Source organism: Carassius auratus, chromosome 6 (genome assembly GCF_003368295.1).
Source record: "Carassius auratus strain Wakin chromosome 6, ASM336829v1, whole genome shotgun sequence".
Lineage (NCBI taxonomy): Eukaryota > Metazoa > Chordata > Actinopteri > Cypriniformes > Cyprinidae > Carassius > Carassius auratus.
In genome coordinates, this window is record NC_039248.1 from 19,431,924 (window position 1) to 19,453,476 (window position 21,553).

Below are 21,553 nucleotides of genomic sequence, written 5' to 3' on the forward strand. Positions count from 1 at the left end.
GGACCAGAGAGCTCTGGAAAGTCTCAAAGATTCCCAGCACTTGAGGCGGAAGCACGTCTCATCTTTCCAAACCATAAGGAAACATAGTGGAGATGGACTCAGCCCACATCAAAAAGAAGAGAAGCAAGAGGAAACACATTACGTTCAAGTCAAATAAACAGTTTCAAAAGACGCTTGTGTTCGGGACATGCGTGCTTGTGATTTCAGAGGAAGCAGAGATGGTCTTTATGCTCAGAGCGCCAGAGGTTTGTGACCTTTCACTGTCGCGCCAAACACTGGAGAGTCTCAGAGTAATAATAATAATAATAATAAACTAGGGAATAGGAGAGCCATTCAAAAACAGTTCCTTGTTTTGCTGCTGCTGCTGAGCAATGGAAATTTACTACAGCACAAACCACACATACATGCAGGAATCTGAATATTTCTCCTATGATAACGAGAGTTATTGAGATGTCGTTGTGTGGCCTGATCCACGCGGAGGTCAACCGCAGCTAACACGGAATCAACATCCTCCTATTGTGTCATGTTAGCCTGCCATTCACAACAACCAGCAACAGCAGTTGTGTGTTTGCACACTGCAAAACAATTAATTTTTTTGTATTAGAGACACAACAGTAGAAAATGTGACTGTTTTTACTTATGTGTCGCTTGTGCATGCAGTCAAACGAGCATTGCGGCCACATCAGAACATTTTTTTTGTGGTTTTCCTTCTTCGTAGTGCGGTTTCCCCAGGTTATGTCTTTTTAAACCCAGCAAAGCAATATTTCACACTTGCAGCTTTGAAAAATGGGTAAGCACATTTCTTGCAAGCCATGTGTATTCAGGACAAGAACAAGAGCAAGACACAAGTCTTTCTATAAACAGTTTGTGTGCTGTGTTTAATCAGTCTATGTTACTGACACCTCAAATATGTAAATAAGAATATTAACCCAAGATTTTATATTAAAAAAAAAGAGAGATCTGAATTGATGGATAATTGTTGGGAAATAACATAATAAAGCAACAGCCCGTGCAGCTGTTTTGTACTCGAGGTACATAATTCCATCAAAAATAAGTTCAGAAGTTCAGATTGTCCTCCTTGAATAATAAATCGGCAAAGCCTCTAGACACTGGAAGTCCCTGCCCCCAGCATCTCTGTGAAATTTCATCTGCAAAATTCAACTAGAAATGCATCTGTTTACTTGGTCTTTCTGAAGTGTTTGTGCATTCTGCCTCTTGTATTATGACTACAATCGATTCATCCCTCATTTTGTTGCAAATGTTCCTATCTTGTGTATCGTTTGTCTCTGTATTTCTGTTTGCAAGTGTAGCTTGTTCCATTTCCATATCTGTTTCGTGCCACGGATTACGATTTTTAATAATCCTGTTCATGTTACACAAAAATACAATACAACTGAAAGAAACCAAACTAAATATTCGATAAATGAGATCACCAGTCGGATATGAGGAGTGAGAAACTGCACTACGAATAAGGAAAACCACAAAAAAAAAAATTCTGACGTGGCCTCAGTGCTCGTTTGACTGCATGCACAAGCAACACAAGTAAAAACAGCAACTTCTGCTGTTGTGACTCTGTACAGAAGATAAAGTGATTTTGAGGTTACTAAATTGATTACTTTCTATAAGAATGCCCATAATTATAAAATAGTTCTAACAAAACTTAATTATATAATGCTTATGCTTGAATGCATAAGTGTGAACATCCAGGAAGGGTGTGCAAAACTAGTAAACAACTCTGCTAATAAATGCCATGTGAAACAAGCCTAAATGTTGGTGATTTCTCTTCAATACTTCCAGCCTGCTTGATCATGTATTCCACTATATAGGCTTTATGATCATAAACATCAAATGCTGAACAAAAGAATCTAATCAGATGACGCAAAGCCAGACACTTGCACGGAAACTTGACTGACTGGCAGTTTGGTTTTTTACTGTGAACAGGATTCTCAGAGTGATACTTCTTATTGCACTTCTTTGTCATTGTAAATGGAAATTCTTTGTGACAAAAATTCGATGTTAGTCTGAAAGACAGCTTCATGAAGTAGACGTCGTGTCTGGGTCATTTGAGCTCCCTGGAGAGGTCAAGACTGAAAAAAAAAAAAAAAATACCAGGAAACGATACCTCTGACCTCAGCTGTAACCAGTTTCTCTGATTCCCATCATATTATAATTACAGAGTTCATGTAAGGGGTGATAGTAATAGTAGTTTTACATCGTTAGGAAAAGTTATGTACAAGTTAAAGGTGCTGCATGTAAGTTTCTCTACTAATGCATAAAAATACCATGATATATCTGCAGATATTTAAGAAAAATGCTGAGTTAACATACTTTGTTCATCTGAAAAACAATGCTGCAGTCAGTTATTCTCCTTTGAAACTGTGCATTCAGGGACAGAATGTCGATCTTTGTTTTGGTATGTGAAACCCGTCCACTGCCAGTTTACCCAATTGAATTCATCACCCCGGGATGCCAGCTGGTGGGAAACCCAGCGTATTTCATTTCAGTCATTGTCAAGTGTGCTCAATCTTGTTGGTGTCATCCATCTGGCAACCTGCGTGTGAGTCAAGTCTGAGGAGGAAGGTGCAGGTGAAAAAAAGCCTCCCCAATATTTTTAATTTGGACTGCAATACCTAGTTCACCCACTCAGTGTAAATCTCACATACAGCACCTTGAAGTACAACACATTAAGTGGCCAAGTTGACATCTCACAACTTAAAGACCACAAGTTGAAATGATGTATATATATTGAAACAGGAAATTAAGGCATTTTCAAAAATGGATTTTTAAATAGCCCAACAAACTTTACTTACATCATGACCATCAACCATGATTCACCCATTCTAGAGATTGGACAAAAGTCCTATAGTACAGGATGAGTTCAAAATATATTTGATTTGTTTCCAAAGAGCAAAAGACTAGACTGTAACTTTTAAGTCAGAACTAGATATTTACTCTATGTTAATTATGTCAATGTTAAGGAGTGCACAAGCATATGAGACCGAACAAACAAAAAGGTCACAAAATACTCTGAAGCATCTTCACTATTGCTCAATAACAGTGTTATTTTACTATAATATTATTTATATAATTTTAGTTTTAGAGTTGCAATTTTTTTACTTTAATTTCAATTTCAGTTTGAGTTATTTTCTTTGGTTTTTGTGAATTGATTTTGTTTTCCCTTTAATTTATTTTTATTTCAGTTTTAGTATTAATAAATGTATTACTTCGACTTGTATTTATTTCAGTTATAGTTATTTGCCCGGAACACATTTTTAATTTTAGTATAATTTAGAGAGTTTTTTTTTAATTAAATATAAATATAAATATTTATGTTTTATTTTATTGTAGCTTAATTTCAAATACTGAATATATATATATATATATATATATATATATATATATATATATATATATATATATATATATATATATATATATATATATTTTTTTTTTTTTTTTTTTTTTTTTTGCCCATTTATTGATTGCATATAAAATGTGTATGTATATATATATAATAGTAGCTTTAGTTAACTGTACCAACACTGCTCAATAAATTGGTAAAAAAACAAGCTCAAATTCAATAATATTTGACATCAGAGTTGACCATTTTCATCAAAGATCCCCTTGTTGTTTTTAAAGGTAAGATCTGACATTTTTCCATGATTGCCTCACTTGTTTTGATTTGTAATAAATGCAGAATATCGCATGGTTTTAAGCGAATGAAAATGTTTTTCAGTGATTAAATAGAATTGTTTGGTGTTTATATTTTCACCATGATACAAAAATGAGAGGATGTTGTTTCCAGTAAGTATCTAATTATTCTGTGACTGCTGTTGAGTCACTGTCTGGTAACACATCCACAACACAACACAACAATAGTTTATGTAGGGCAGCTCCAAAAGACATCCTCTACTTGTCTGCTTTCCTTAATTCGCCAGCAATCTTACAATGGTCTGTCTTCAAACAAAGAGACGTTATAATGGGTTTCAAATCATAAAGGTCTCTGTGTCTCACATACATTTTCAGTTCCTCTGCCTGTTAGTGGAACTACTTGGCAAAATGACAAACTGGACTTCACTGTAACTTATGAGCAATTAAATTATTGCATTATCAGGCATCATAGATCTTTTGTAATGCTTGATTCGATCACATGTTTGTGGGGAAGAAGGGGACTTCTGAGGCAAGTTACACTGGATTCTACTCTGGAACTTAGAGACAGAAGAGGGAAGTTCATATGAGTTGGTCCGTGAGAACATTCAAGGCTTTGAACCCTGCTTTAAATGTATGCAAGGGAATGTTTGTGTTTGCCAACTTTAGTAGACTAATCGCAGGAGAAACACCCCCTGGAGCAATCGCTGGTGCCTTGTTTAACTCCCTGGTCCTGATTTCCTGTCAACTTTATATTAGATTTTTTTCTAACCTGTATAGTATGTTCAGATCACCACACAGACATATATGAGACATTAAATACACTGTTTGTCAGGCTTTTTTTATTATTATTATTATTAAACTAAAAACTATTTAATATGACTTTATCAACCAGAATGCACAAGTTTAAATCAAAAGTCATTTTAAAAAAATGTGTAAGTTAACATGTTTCGCATATTATGCATGTGTATATTTTAAGTGTTCAGTTCAAAATCTTTGTAAACCATTGTTCAAAAGTTGAGTTAGTAAGATTTTGGGTAACACTTTATAATAACTTCACACTATTAATCATTAATTAAGCATTAGTAAACAGATCATTCATAATTTATAAAGCATTAATAGACAGTAATAATCAGTTCATAAATACAGATATAAATGCTTTATTCTTGATTTAAAAGCATATCTATAATGTGTAATTTCATACTTTATTCATGATCAATTTATCAATGAAGTATAGCATTATTTACAAACCAGTTATTTAGGAGTTGCCAGTGATTCATGAGATCACAAGAAATGTAGTAAATTCAGGTAGTTATAAAGCATTTAGTAGTGGTCAGTTAACTATTTATGTGAGCTCATCTAAAGTGAGGACTAGTTATGACTTGTAAAGCATTTATTAAGGATATTTAAAGGCTCAGTTATCTTCTAAACAAAAAAACAGAAACAAACACAACACAGTGATACAGAACATAGAAATAGTAACAGCCTTTAAATCTCATTTGTAAAAGCTTTACAAGGCATAAATAGTCCTCACTTTAGATGAGCTCACAAAAATAGTTAACTAACAACTACATGAATTAACCCTGAATTACAGTAGAAATACATGTTAATAAACCAATTATTAACATTATAAGTAACTATTACTATATGTCCGAATAAAAAGATGTATGAATGCACATTTAAATCGTTTATTAATCATTTACTTACAATTTCTAAGTGATCTTATGAACCACTGACAACTCCTTAATAACTGGTGTGTAAATAATGCTATACTTAATTTAGAAATGATAAATTGATCATCAATAAAGTATGAAAAAACAATTATTAAATACATTATAGATATGCTTTTAAATCAGGTATAAAGCATTTATATCTGTATTTATAAACTGCTTATAAATGTCTATTAATGCTTTATAAATAATGAATTAACTGTTTCCTAATGCTTAACTAATGATTAATAGCATGTAGTTATTATAAAGTGTTACCAGATTGGGATTAAAAGTACAGTATTAAAAAACTAATTGTTAAATATTATTACAGTTTTGAAGAACTGCTTTTATATTTTAATTTATTTTTATATATATTTTAATATATGAATATTTTATATTGTAACGTATTTTTGATGGCAAGGCTGAATTTTCAACAGCTATTTCTCCAGGCTTCAGTCACATGATTTTTCAGAAATCATTATTATGTGCTAATTTGGAATTCAAGAATATTTATAGTTATCATCAGTGTCAAAAATAGTTCTGCTTTGTTTTCAGGATTCTTTACAAAGAACTTTGTTCCCTAGGATGAACAACTTTTTTTTTTTTAAATTGTAATTTTTTTTACTTTATGAATGTTGTTGTCAATTTTGAGGCTCTTGCTGAATAAAATTCTTAAAAAAAAAGTAGTGTATATTATGTATATTTTGTATTGTAAACTGTATGCAAATTTGTACACTGTTTAATATTTTTCTAACTGTATATGACTGCATAGAGTCAAGAGAACATTATTCTCATTCAATACACTTATGTTCATGGTGGAGTAACAGAAGTTATTTGATTCCATAAATAAAATCCAACTTCAAATGTCACCAATTCAACCCTATCCAATCCAATGCTGTCTAGGCAACATACTGTGTAGGTAAAACGTACCTCACAGAGCTCCGTTTCAAGCCACACATTTCTGCCTATTAGCACAAATCCAAACAACATGGAGATTATCTTTGTTGGCATTTGGAGTCATGGGAGACCTTTACACACCCTGCCTGGACGTCAGAGCACGCTGTGTGCAAACACAGATGTTCACCAACTCATTCATTCATGTGTTTGACAATTAGAGTGTATATAAACATGCATTACACATTGACACAAAGATATATTCATAACTAAACAACAGTGCACTCATACACATGGAAAAACTGAAATATGCAACAGATAGCAGAACTGATTAAAAGCTTGAACACTTGACGTTTGCATATAACACATTAAAGAATGAATGAATAGGTCATATATGTGTGTATGAAGAGTTTGGTTTCAAAACGCACTAAACACCATTAAAAAAAATAAATCTGTATTGGATCTGGTCGGTATTTAAAAGTAAATTTTTAATTTTATGCAAAATGCAATATTCGCAGAGTTATTAGTTCATATTTTCTCCTTTTTTTCCCAAACCACGACAGACGCCAGTCACTCTTTTTTGCAGAATGCAATATATCCTCTCAACCAATCACAATGCACCATTCCATATACTCTACACAGTAATGGCAACACTTTGAATACACCTGGCATCCTAGTTTTCCTCATCTACTTTGTACTTTGTGATCAACAAACAAGGGCTGCACAATAAATTGTGTGCTTTTATCATGCACATCTCCTCAGTAAAGCTGACTGTAACATGGCAAAGATGAATGCACTTTTGGGGTATCATGGATTTATTTCATTTTGGGAAAAAAATTACATTTTATAATAAATCTTTGAAAATCAAAACCTAAAGATGCTATGTAAAAGTTTGAAAGTTTCATTTTGCCACATTCTTGGTAAAGAAAATAAATGTTTACTCAAATTAATCCAAATGGATTTATTGTGTTTTGGAACCAAACTCTTCTTATTCATATAGAAATAAAATAAGAAAAAAATAATCAAATAAAAAAACAAACATTGAATTCTATGCAAAACTCATTTCCAAACATCTCATGAAAGTGTACTTAAAACCAATCTTCAATCCAATTAGGATTATAATTCCGGAATCTTATTTCAGTTGGCAATAGAGCTGAAGCTGTTTGGTAATGTTTACCCAAACAAAGTAAAGCAAGAACAGGTCTCAAGTGTGAAATTACAGTAGAAGTGATGGTATCAACCGATGTCACAAACACACAGAGCGCGTATAACCTGCAATCCAGTGAATACACACAATAAACCGATGGAAATCGTACAACAGCTGTGAACAATTTGACTCCTATTATAAACAACAGAGCTCTGTTTACATACAAAAACAGTTACAAACTGCTGGAGTAACAAAAATCCATAGCCATGAATTCTAAACATGGCCAGAAAAGGGAGGAGAATAAGTAAATGTAAAGAAAGTGGTATTGTAAATGAAGAGGAAATCTGATCGCTGTCTGACAAGGGTCCTGAAGAAAAGGACAGACAGACAGACACATTCATGACATAGACAGACAGAGAGATGGACAAGTAGCGGCTCATATTTAAAGTAGCAGTTTAGATACGTAGCTGCAGTAATTGCATACTAAGCTAGCTGAAAAAAAAGAGGGAGGAAGAGAGAGTGTGAAAGCATGTGAACCATATAGAGTCTGAGACGTAACAGAGTCAGAAGAAGAGGAGGTTAGTTCTAACCTTAAGGTGGAGGTGTGCAGCCTCTTCACCACCTCCTCACTGAAGTCAAAATGAACCCTGCCCCTGTGGCAGGGCGACCTGCGGAGCATGGCCCTAGAACACATCGCTGTGCTGTTCAGTGAGCTCTAGTATCATCTCCCCTGCATGGCTCCCCTAACACTTAGTGCCCTCCCACAGAGCTCAACTTCACCGCACAGCCACTTCCTTTTGAAGTCCAGCTGCGCTAGCACTCAACTCAGCTCTGAGAGAGAAGACGGCCACACATTAAACCTGGGGCGGAGCCTTCAACGAGGAGTCGGAATGTCTCATTCCTAAATGTCTGCTGCAGCCACAAACAAAATACATGCAGCTTGATTTAACAAAAGACATTTCACATTCCAGAAGGGTTATTAATATGTTTTATCGCTTTCTGAATGCCACAAATCGTGGTTGGAACACTTCTGAAGAAGTGTTAAAGGGGTTTGGGCTTTTTGTGACTTCTAATAATGAAACGCTGTCTATTTTAGTGAAGAACTTGTGGTAAGACTTATGAGCTGTAATGACAAGGAACTTAAAACAAACACATCTAAAACTATGAGTGTTACTACACTGCTGTTTGTGTGCACTGACCTAATTAAATTACTAATAATTGTTGCTAATGCATAAACTACAGTAAAACAAACATTACTTAAAAATAATATATATATATATATATATATATATATATATATATATATATATATATATATATATATATATATATATATATATATATATATATGTGTGTGTGTGTGTGTGTGTGTGTGTGTGTGTGTGTGTATCTATCTGTCTATATGTCAATAATGGCATATTCATTTAATCAGTTTATTTTGACATTTTAATTACCATTGCCTGCTGTAAAAATCTTTAATTTGTAAAAATCATAAACATTTAATAATACAAATAAAACTGTTAAATATAATTAGGAATATCTTAAATTAATATAAATTTTTCTACTGTATATGATAATACTGAGATGCTTAAATTCACTAAATTTTAGTTAGCAGCTCTCTCTCTCTCTCTACACACACAAAGTAATATATATATATATATATATATATATATATATATATATATATATATATATATATTATTTGTAAATAAGATTATTGAAGTGAGTTTTACAATTAGTCTTTCTACTTTAAAAAATTCAATATACTACTTGCCTTATTTTTTTGTAATTACAATTTCTGAATGAAAATTGTCTAAAAGGAAATCCTACTCCAATCCAAATTTTTTTCTGTGTATGTTCTGTCTGTGCAATTGGTCATTTAAAAATATGAAAATAATTATCTGCTAATTGCACCAGATTTTGTTTTATTTTGTTCTATTTGTACTATATGCCTTTTTGCATAATAGTTTGACAGACAGCTAACAGATTTAAGAACTTCAGACACACTAAAAGTTGATAGTGGAAAGTTGATTTTATTTTAAAAACTGACACCAGACATCTAGGACAGCAAAACTTTTCCTTTTTCAGAGTGTGTTGTTTGACTTTTGCCAAGAGATCAATATGTGATGCTTAGCCAATGTCTTTGTGTTACTGTATGTGAATTCACTGTTTAGTGATCAGTCTGAATTTTGGCATGCAATGGAAGACAAAACTTCATGAGCTTGCGTTTTCCGGTCTTGTGTTTTCGTCACATGCATATATGCGAATAGAGCATCAGGTATAGAGAATGCTGCTTACTTTATTTAAAACCCAAAATAAAGATATTATTTATCTTTCTGTTTTTAACATGTGGAACATGTAACAAATTAAGTTAATGGTAATGCACAATAACAAATAGTCCAAAACTGAAATCCACTCCAGGAAACATTATTACCATCAATGAGAAGTGTCTTGTGTTATAGGATTACAAAACATTCCAATCATTCCTCCTTACGAGTCTTTCCTGCACGACTAGTCACTGTTGTTTGATGTGTGATGACGTGGCGGCTGGATTTAAAATTGAAAATTGAAAATCTCTTGTGATCTTTAGTCATCATAAAAACTCCTTTAAAGGTGACTGATCTGTCGTCATTGTGTGCAATGCTAAGATGCTTACTCGTCCATGAGCTCTTCTGAGAGGAACTGAGACCCATGAAGCTAAACAGAGCAAACTTTGACACAAGACAAAACAATTTGTAAGTGTGAAGTCTGAGATATGCGGAGGAGCAGAGGAGACAATGGCAGTGAAGGGAAAGACCTGTCTGCCATTTAGCTGATGATAAGAGGAAAAGGTGGACTCAAACAGGCTGGTGTGAATTCAAAGGTGACTCAGTGTGAAAAAATGTTACAACACGACATGTCGAAACGAAACATTTAAACACGATTCCTCAAAATGTGTCTGATCTATACATGTGAGAACGTAATAGGTTAAATATGAAACACTCTCTAGACTAGCCTCAGGAGACATGATCACACCTGTGATTGAATCATTTATTTAATATGCTTTCTAATTTAATGTAATCAATTTAATGATTTTAATTTTAATGAAAATAATGCAAAAGGAAAGTGCTGTTAAGGGCTCATGGGTTTGAAGTGACCAGAAACCTAGAATGTATGGCGATAACACTTACAACAGTATTGCTCACTAGATGGCAGAGTTTACAAATAAAGAAAATAAAGCGTCACTTGAGACTTAACCGATATTTAATAAAAACCTTGCCTGCTGAGTCTTTTATGATAATTTGATCCAGTAAAACTTAATTGAGAAGAGATGATGAGCAACTAATTAATATTAATGTAGTGACAGATCCGACTTCAACAGCAAACAGGATGACTCATAATATGAGACATATTTGCTTCTGCAATACTCCTAAAATATTATATGACCAAACAATTCCCATTACTAAACATTGCAAAAACAGTTTATATTTAAAAAATAATAATTTTACAAAGAAAAATGCTATTTTTTAATCACTTGGCACACATTTGAAACCAAAAACATACCAAAATGGTCGGCTTTCAAATGTTAACCAAAATTAACACGACAGTATAAAGATTAACATGTAAAGTTTTTTCCATCTTCATTTGTTCAAATATATAGGAAAATCCTACTTTACACATCTCTCACGCACATTAACCATATGAACAGTATAAAGTATATTATAAGCTTGTGCACTAACTTTGATGTATTGAGATTTATGTTAGCTAACGGATCACTAATTTAATTGACAATTGATTATTGCTTAAAATAACATCCTGGGTTTAATCCAGCAGATTTAAGGTGGGGAAAAAAAACTTAAGTGCTGATCTTAAATGCATAACTCACCCAAAAATAAAACATCTGTCATCATTTCCTCAACCTCCACTTGTTCTAAACCCGTGTGAGTTTCTGTCTTCTGTTGAACACGGAAGAAGATATCTTGAAGAATGAGAACCAAACAGCTAACAGCCATAGACTTTTATAGGTGTTTTTTTTTTTTCACACTATTCAAGTCAATTGTTTGGATACAAACATTCTTCAAAGTATCTTCTTTTGTGTTCAACAGAAGAAAGAAACAACTTGAGAGTGAGTGAATAAATGGTGACAGTGTTCATCTTTGTTTGAACTACAGTGTATCCCATGAAGATGCTTGTCTCTGCCTGTATTGACAGCAGTAGAAGACTGACCAACCGTCTAATACTACAAACAGGTTGAGGAGAATCAGAACAGTCCAGAATCACTAAACAGACTTCACCTACTTAGTTAGCACCCTGATACCCGAGTAGCACTGACACACAGAAGACAAAAATAGGACAGCAGCACGCCAGCTCTCAGTACTAATGTCATTTCTCGAACTGTGTCTGGGGTTGATTGGTGATTGACTTTGAGGCGCTCAAGTTAACTGATTACAAATAATCCTTGATTATAATTTCACTTCAAGTAGTCTACAGGAACTGTGGAACAGAAAACATGAATTAGGGAGCCAAAATTATGTTTTTTTAATGGTAAATTGTATTTTTAGTTACTCTATAATTTTGTACTGTTGACAAGATTAATTCTAAACATGAATAAACTCTTGCATTAACACAGAGCACAGTCATTGTCTTATTCTGTCTTAATTTGTTCAAAATCACTGAATCATTGCATAACCTCCACATACCTGTCACTCTAGGGGATATTTCACTGATTCGTGTGACACACTCGCTCTCTCACAGACCTTTGTTTACCTGCCCTGTCTAATTCAATCTAACAAGTCCAATAGGAACTTCATGCATCTCTTTGATTTGTTCACAGATGTGATGTTCTTTGACAGGTGTGAGACAGAGGACAGCCAAGGAGAGAGAGAAAAAAAGGAACAGTTAAAGGAACAGTTCATCCATAAATCAAGACCCTGCTTTATCTGAAACCTTTTGGTAATTCTGCATAAAGAACATGCTGAAAGGATGATTTTGGTGTGTTCCTCACATAAAACTAGGGCTGCATGATAGAGCATATTTTAATCGGGATCACAATTTCTGCAATATTTACCTGATGGTTATATATCCTAAAAATGTTGAATTTTTTTATTAATCATTTTAAATGATCTTGCATTGGAAGATAGGAAGAGGGAAAAGAACAACGCTATCTCACGACCAATTCGTACGCATTTAACGAGGTGGCTTATTCGTACGAATTTGTACGACCTCACTCATACGATTTTATACGATCCCAGTGACGGTTAGGTTTAGGGGCGGGGTTAGGTGTAGGTAATTTGTACAAATTCATAAGAACTGTGCAAATCATAAAATACGTACGATTTGGCAACAATCTTATTAATTTGTACGAGTGTGGTCGTGCGAATTCGTACGAATAAGCCACCTTGTGAAAAATGTACGAATTGCCGTGAGATCGGGTTGGAAAAAAAAACAGGAAGGCTATTAAAAGGTGAAGAAAAAAGAGACTTGTGGAAATGAGTGTTAAAGGGCAAGGGGGAAATGAAATGGCAGAGTAAGGGGTGATCTTTTCCAGATGGTAACAGGTAGGGAAGATGGAGGGGTGAATGGTAGAAGTCAGAAGGACCTGACTCCCACTGTGAAGCAGGCTATCTGAGAGCCCAGTGGACCCAATTTACACACTTTCACCTTTCACCGCTAAGTCTATACAAGATTATCTGACTGGCAAAAACACAGGACAGCACTTAAGTTTCAGCTGCTAGGATAACTGCCTGCTGATCATGAAAATGAGACATAACCGCTTCTCATTTTCTTGAGTAATGCGGCCCTATCAGGTGCCTGCTGCTTAATGCATAATGTATTCCATAATTGAGCAAATAGACTGTATTAAAGCACTGGGATCAGTTCCATCTGTAATGCAGGCAGTTTCAAATCTCACTTAGGTCGGAGGTGAGATGGGGAAGGGATGTGGAGCCGTGAATTACATTTCAGATCGATTTAAAAAACTGGTAATAGGAATGTTTCAAATGTCAATAGTCAAAGAGTACATAAAAATGCTTACTATGAGTTGAATATGTATTATAAGGGATAATGTAAAAAACTGTAAAGTAGCGTAAAATGTCATACAGTATATTAGGTTATACATATTTGATTTGTACTATTTTAAAATAAAATTGTAATATATACAATTTATATATATATATATATATATATATATGTATATATATATATATGTCCACAAAACCATGTTAGTATCTATTGGGCCTTTTAGACGGAACTTTAATGTCTAGTTAATACCACATTATCAATTGACTAACATACTCATATACCATGGCACTTATAAAACATGCCAAGGTGCTTTGTATTACAGTATTTGTCACGTTTTATTTCTATTACAGCATATTTCCAAAAAACTCTATATTATTTGTTATTTCAATTCAATGCATTTTCTACATTAAATGTAATAATTATAATGGAAACTCTGTAAAACCTTGTTGATACTTTCTTTTTAACAGCAAAACTTTCCAAACTCAAAATTGATGTAGGTTAGTTCAATCCACAAGTTACCCTGACTTTAATGTTTTCTGAATGTACTGTTTGCTATAACAATAACAATGCTTTTTCCGTATCAGACACTTGTTTTACACTGTTATAGGGGTCGGGCTGTTGTTGGACATGATATGCGCAGAGCAGAGTATTCTATGAACTATCAAAAATATGCCATTAAAAAGAAGAAAAATACAATGAAAATGAAAAAAAAACTTTGTTTTGTGTTTGATACAAACTTCTAATGGGGGCAGGCCACTGAGTGGCATCTGAACTCCCCGGTCAGAGAGCACCTGTCCATCAAAAGCTCACTATCCAATCAGAGTAGATCCCTGTTAAACCCGCCCCATGAGAAGTTTGTGTCAAAACACCAAACTAAAAACTGCGAAGTGTAATCGAAATCTGTGGCAATTAGTTCAGAATCCGAAAACAAATCTTTGAAAAACATTAACAAAGAATGAAGCATATTTGAAAAGCCTGCAAATTTTTTGTTTCTGAGTATTTTTTTTTTTTTTCATTTTCATTGTGTTTTTCTTCTTTTGTAATGGCATATCTTTGATAGTTTCTGAAAAAGTTACGTTCAGTTTTATAAAGTTTCGTTCATTATTATTGAACCAAATGTAATTCCATAGTCAAACACAATACAAGCATATATAAACAACAATCTATCTTACGACAACTGATCTATAACTAAATAGTAAAAACTGAATTAAAATAATTAATATCAACTAATCAGTCCTTTTCTGGACACCTGTACATTTTTCATGTTCAAAAATACAATTTGTTTTCTGAATGACTAGTTTGCTAATTAAAACTCCTGATATGAGTTTCTGCATGTATAATTAAGTTTAGACAGTTTGCCCATCGTATGAAAATGATCGCTCCGAGACGCTGTCGGAGTGAAAGAGGCTTGAGAGAGTCATTAGAGAATGTGCAGACACAGCCCAGTTGCCAGATCCAGCTATTACAAGCACTTTTAGACTTGTCTTTTCCACTAAATTTGACACTTTAGAAAGTTAATAAAGTGGGAAGTTCGAGTTTAGGGTTAAGCAATATCTTTATCTTATTTGCAATCGATTTGAAATAATTTCAGTTTATTTTTATTTATTTTTTTGCTGTTGTTGTTTTTGTTTTGTTTTATATCAATATCTGGCAACACTGCATCGCTGGCACTTAACATGAAAGTAATCAAAAGAGCCCACGTACAGGTTATTGCATACAGTATAGCACATTTGGTATGGCAAATGCAAAAAAAATATCATGATATTATTCGCCAGAAATGCGATCAAATGTTGTCAAATTTAACACTAGAACACAGATCTGCAAAACAAGTTACAGAATGAAATGAAATACATTGAACACTTTCGTTTTTGCGAGGTGTAATATTCAGCCACTAGGTGTCATTATAGTATCCAAGGCAACTCTCACAACAACCAACAAAACAAACAAAAAAGAGTGTATCTTTAAGCATCTCTTTCAAGCAAGAGCTTAAATATATTGAGAAGTAAAAAAGCAAGCACATTAACTAATTTGGCTCTTCCATTAAGCCTGGTTATCACTGAGAGAGAGTGATGAAAAGATGTCTAGCTGAGAGAGAGAGTGGCAAAAGTTCACACATTTTCAAGAGCAAAACAGCTGATTTTTTTTAATTATTTTTTTAAGAAATACACTCTGTTTTCTACGAAATTACTTGGTAAAAGTTCTTTCACAGCCATGCTTCTCTCCCCAAGTCTCCTCTGCATGAATAAAATTAAACCTCATCCACCTGGATCTCAGTGTGCTGGTATTATGGGGACCCATAAAAAATTCTTAAAAGCCTCTGATACAAGGAACGGATAACTTTAAAACTGTGAGGGCATGAAGTTTAAGAGCCAATTTTTTACATTCTGCTCCCAGAACACTGTGCAACTAGAACATAGATTAGTTTGATTTGCCATTACATGTTACGCAAGCTAAGTTAGCTAATCCAAACAAACGAACAGGTGGCTGCAGCGGTTGCAACCTTACTCCCACATTTGTGCTTACCAGACCCAAGAGTGTCGGCGGTATGAATAGGCACCCAGACTCAGACACGACTTTAGAACGCTCTTGTTGTCCGACAGGTTAAAATCCGTCATATTTAGATTCCCAATAGATTCAGCTGTTGTCCAGTGGAAGCTCTTTGAACTCTAAACTCATCCTTCCACCAATCAAAAACGCTGGAGGGACTCAGGGCAGCAAAGACAGGGTTACTGTATCTGCTAGTAGGAGTCTCTGGTTGCATCGGCAGTCGGTCATGCTTCTACCTCCTCAGGGGGTCGAGTATCATAGGATTGCTCGCACCTGGCAGAAACAGTGTCTCTTGAGTGTACCACAGCTCTTTACTTTCAAAAACAGGAAGACGGTGGCCTCTGCTCAGCAGTAAACAAGAAGATCCGGAGTGCAGGGGAAATCACACAGTCAGTAAGTCTGTTTCCAGTCGCACTTAGAGACAGAAGACATGTGCCTATTTTTCTTGCACAGTTTAAATGTTACTCTGATGGATTTTATCAACAAGTAGATTGTACATATGGTAACAGTCAAGAAAATGGAAACCAGACGCCCCGCTGATCTCTGTGGTGATGACAGTCTCAGAGGATTTGTGCTTATCCAAAATCCATTATAGTTGTATCTTTCTGTACTAAAGGAGAGAGATTAGCAGATGATCCCTTTTATTTGGTATCTCTCTGGCCCTGGATGGCTATTCCAGTTCTATATTTAGAAAAAAAAAAAGTTTTTATTGTAGCTTTATTTAGATTCTGAAAATCTAGTTTTTGAGTGCATACTAATAACAAATTATAGTGTAAGTAAAAGTTTGAGGTCAGTAAGATGTAAATAATGATAATAATAATACTAAATAATTAGTATTAGTCTTTGGTCTTTGCGGAATAGATCTACTACACTGCTGCTACTGCTGTAGGTTATTGTTGTTGTTGTAGATTTTGTCTAAATCCGATGCGGAGCTGTGAGTATTTAAGATATAATGCTACTGGACAAATAGTATATATAATAAGCTGTAACAGATCTATTCGGTTGTTAAGTGATGGCTTGCTTCACTTGAGAATACTACCTCAGCAGTTTATAATGAGCACTGTTTATTCATAATAATAATTTAAGATAAACGTTTTCAAACTTACGGTATACACTACAGTCTACGTGCTCACAGTGTCCCAAACACAAATAATTGATATATATATATATATATATATATATATATATATATATATATATATATATATATATATGTATATAATAGTTATATTTTCATTGTCTGGGACTTCAGTGTGGAGTTAAAGGTTGGGATTATAACTTTCTCTGTAGTATTATATCACATTGTGAGTTTATATTATCAGCTTTTGTTGTTTTCTCGTGGTATCTAATAGAGCGTTTGGACACGGAAGTGGTGCTACGTGATGTCAGACTTAACAAGCGAATACAGGTGGAGCTGGGGAAGGTGAAGGGTTTCAGAGGAAATTTTTTTTAATTGTTTTTGTCAATTACTACAGTTACCTCACATCCATTTCTTCCCACTATTTTCCCCAGCATGCACCATCACAGTATGAATAAATCATGCTATCTGCCACCTCATTGTTTACTGATGTTTGCAATGTTTGCACTGATGTTGTGTGTTGTTACATTTCTGTTAAAGGTGCCATATGCAAAAATTGAGGTAAAAATATCCATAACATGACCTACACGCATCAAAAGAATGAGTCGAAATAAGGGTGATGATGTTATAAAAAAATGTCAAGTTATAGTGCTGCAGAGATATCAACCTTAATTAGTATTAGCATTACTAGCCCCGGCCCGACAGGTGTCGTAATACCAGTTTCGGCCATGGGAGGCGGTATGCGGGCAACATAACCACCAGCCAACCTGCAATACACGAATAACTCGCACGGCTTGTGGGCGTGTACTTGAACCTGATGTCAATCATGTGGAAAGTACAGCCCACTACTACTTCAGTTCAGGGAAGAGAGAGAAATGATGTCTCAAGCCCTTGGCAAGAGACCCCTACCACCACCACCCGCTACAGGGAAACAACCGCGCTCGGAATCACAAATCAAATCCGATAAGAAAAGGAGCCGACCCAGAGTAAACATCGGCACTGCTTTCAATCGCTGGAGCAAACTGATGGACCATAAAGAAATGAGGCTCGACTCCGAACTTGCAACATTTCTAACAGTAAGTTAGATGCTGTTAGTATTTCGCTAGAAGTTTGTTTTATATGTTTGTGTATTTGTTTTCGGGAAGTTATAACATAGCAATGTATCGAAGGCTGTTCGATAAACGTGCTAATGTTAGCGATGGCTAACCGTAGCTGCATTTGATAATTAGCTAGCTATAACTTAACGTTACCCATTTTATTATATCATAACTAACCTGCTCTGTCTAGTCTGTTGGTCTCCGTGTCCTCTTTGCTTCGTGGTTTTTCTGTGCGTGAAAAAATTGATGTGTGGCGTGAAAGCATGTGAAAAGAGTCAATTGCGTGTGTCTCACGGTGAATGCTTGAGAGTTGGCACATTATTTCCCAAGCAGAATGAAGGACAGGTTGATTATTGCTGTTTAGCATTTGTATTAATCTATGATGTGTCCCTGTTTGCGTACAGGGACATAAAAAATCAATTAAAAGTGATATGTGGACCAAGGTGTCTGAGATTGTTTATTTTAAGTAAAGGATCATAATATTTCGTCCACAACAATATTTAATGAGGTTAACTTATAACTCCTTGTGGTTAGTCTGCACGAGATCAGCAAGCTTGTTTGCTTTGCGGCCGCTTTAAATACAAAATAAGCATTCGATCTACGTTACAGCGTCTGAGCGCTCACAAATCTTTCTGCAGCGTCGTGAGCAGAGCGGCAAGAGCGATTTTTGACACTCTAGACGCCAGCTGTGTGAACGCACAGTTAGGCTTCGGCTATGGCTGTAGTGTTGTTGTGGAGGTAGGGGCGGAGCATAGAGACTATGCCGTTTCTCGTTTGTTACTCTAGAGTAGACCAATTCACTTTATTGAGGCATACTGCCCCCATCTGTTATGGAATGTGGAGTATGACTTGATTTTTTTTGCCAACATTACAGATGGCACCTTTAAGTTTCAACATGTTAATAATTAAATGCACTTCTTCCTTTAATGAAAATGTTTATTCATTATTATATGTGTCGCAAGCTGACATCTTATTTTGAAACAATCCTCATCTAAAAATAGCTTGCGGTAAAATCTCCTTGGTTCTGATTCAAAGTAACAGTAGTGATTTTGATTCTCATCTCATATCATTCAGTCTGTTTACTCAAAGGATCAATTCACATTTGTTTATTGATTTCTTCTGTGGCTCTTTCTGCAAGTAGCAAACATAGACTGTATAAAAACATGGACGTAGTGTCCGTGATGTCACCAGTAGATTCCCGAAGAGCTTTGTTGAAGCCAAAAGTGGGCAGAGCAGGCTGGCACCATCTTGGCAGCGCGTCACTGCACATCACTCCTGGATAATCGGAAATGGGCAAAAAGGCAGGAGCTGGTAGCTGAAACCACACCCACCTAGCTCGACCACAGTGACAACAGCGGCAATCGACTTGTCACTCAAGTTGCCATGCCCTTAATTATGCATAACTTTAATGCCTAATATAATTTAAACAGATTTTCACGTATGTACGTATTTGTTTACTGTTCATGCGCAAAGTGACATAAGGTATGTATATAAAAATGCATGCGCAGTGACGTGGTAACGTCACGTACATGTATTTACCGTAAATACGCATGCATACCACATGCATGTCCAGGTTCATTCACTTCCAGATGTTCGTAACGATTTGAGATTCGGTGGCAGTGAAGTCAAAAAACATTTAATTACTTTTGTTTTCATAAAAATTGGTATGATTTCAAACATTTATGACATGTTTTATGATATAGTATTCAAAGTGCTAGTCTTTAAAAGTCTTATTTCGCCTAAAATGAACTTTTAAAGATGTCTTAAAACAAAGCAGAAAGACTTTATTAATATAAGTAATGCCATTGATGGTTGCATGCATTACTTAAAAAAAATAAATAAATCATATTTGAAATCTTTTTCATTAACTAACATTATCAAAGATTAATAGATACTGTAACAAATGTATTGGATATGCAATGCATAACGCGTCTCACTACGGATCAGAATATTCTAGGTTCGACTCCTGGCTGGCTCTGTACTTGCTCTGTGCTTGTTTGGGGAAGTCGTGGCCTAGTGGTTAGAGAGTTTGACTCCTAACCCGAGGGTTGTGGGTTTGAATCTCGGGCTGGCAATACCACAACTTAGGTGCCCTTGAGCAAGGCATCGAACCCCCAACTGCTCCCTGGGTGCTGCAGCATAAATGGCTGCCCACTGCTCCGGGTGTCTGTTCACAGTGTGTGTGTTTGCACTCTGTGTGTGTGCACTTTGGATGGGTAAAATGCAGAGCATGAATTCTGAATATGGGTCACCATACTTGGCTGAATGTCACTTCACTCAGAAGTATTGTTCATTTTTAGTTTATATTAATACATTAACTAGTGTTTACCATTGACACCTTATTGTAAAGTGTTACCTCTTAAATTTACCTGCATGTGACTTCATATGACTTTTTAGGGACATTGTCAGTGAAAAGAAATTCAGAGAAGGGCCCACTTCATGTGGTTAGATGGTTCTTTAACTCCTTATCATGTAGTGACTGCTGTAAAAAGCATGAGTGTCTGTCTCTTTTCATCTTTCTGTCCATCTCCTCTCAACTATCAGTTTTTTTTGTTTATTGCCCTCTACTGTAAAATTTTCAAATTGAAAAAACTTCAAACTTTCAGGATATGTTTTCTCAAGCCAAGCCAACCTTAATTTTTACTTGACAAACTTTATTAATTTAGTTGATGTTAATGCTGGTTATAAAGTAAATATCTTAGGTACTGTACTTTACAAACAAAGCAAATAACACTTTTTCTAACACCATTCTATAATATATGTAAAAATACATTTGAAATATTTTCCTTGTATGGCTCTTCTGCCTTTCTTCAAACTGATTTAATATTGCTTTAATATTGTTTGTTCTTTTATGTAAATTAGGTGTTGTGAACTGGAGTGCATTTTCTGCACAATACAAACAGGAGTTCCGGGTGCCATGTTCACTGACCCAGTGCTTACGGTCCAGAGAGATATTTAAAGACTGCCCACCTGGGTATGTATGTGGGGAATGACAGGAGAGGAGACCTGCATGGCTTTTATTCATTCAAAGTATTTGAGGACTACTTCTCGGTTGATTGTTTTATCAGTGATGGAGGTGAATTTCAGAATGAGTAGATAATTTTTTTTTTCTTGTGTCATCTCTATAGTCTTAATCTATATTTGTATATACAAATATATTTTCTGTTTCGTTCTTTGAAATAAAATTTAAAAAAAGATCACTGTTATCAGTTTGGTTTTTTGGAGGCACCATGCATAAAATGCGATACAGATACTGAAAATACAGTATACTGTATGTAGTCAATTGAACTTAAAACTACTTTACTGGCTTGAATATTTCACATGCAGAATTCTTAAATACCTTAACATGTTATTAGAGTATTCTGTTAAGTATGCGCATGCGTTTTAATGATATGTCACGTCACACATGATGCGAAAACAACTAACGTCATCA

At 34.9% G+C, this 21,553-nt stretch overlaps 1 protein-coding gene across 4 annotated transcripts in view; it reads right to left on the reverse strand.

Moving 5' to 3' along the window:
* Window positions 1-21,553, reverse strand: part of pde4ba (phosphodiesterase 4B, cAMP-specific a) — a 142,705-nt gene that overhangs the window by 39,079 nt on the left and 82,073 nt on the right. The window contains exon 1 of one of the 4 annotated variants that reach the window (XM_026264873.1): window positions 15,922-16,257. The exons of 2 other annotated variants lie outside the window; for them this stretch is intronic. In XM_026264873.1, the coding sequence (XP_026120658.1) occupies window positions 15,922-16,013 (92 nt within the window). In that variant the 5' untranslated portion in view covers window positions 16,014-16,257. Of the gene's footprint in view, window positions 1-7,988; window positions 8,198-15,921; window positions 16,258-21,553 lie in introns of those variants that run through there. One more of the 4 variants, XM_026264864.1, reaches the window with a different exon arrangement.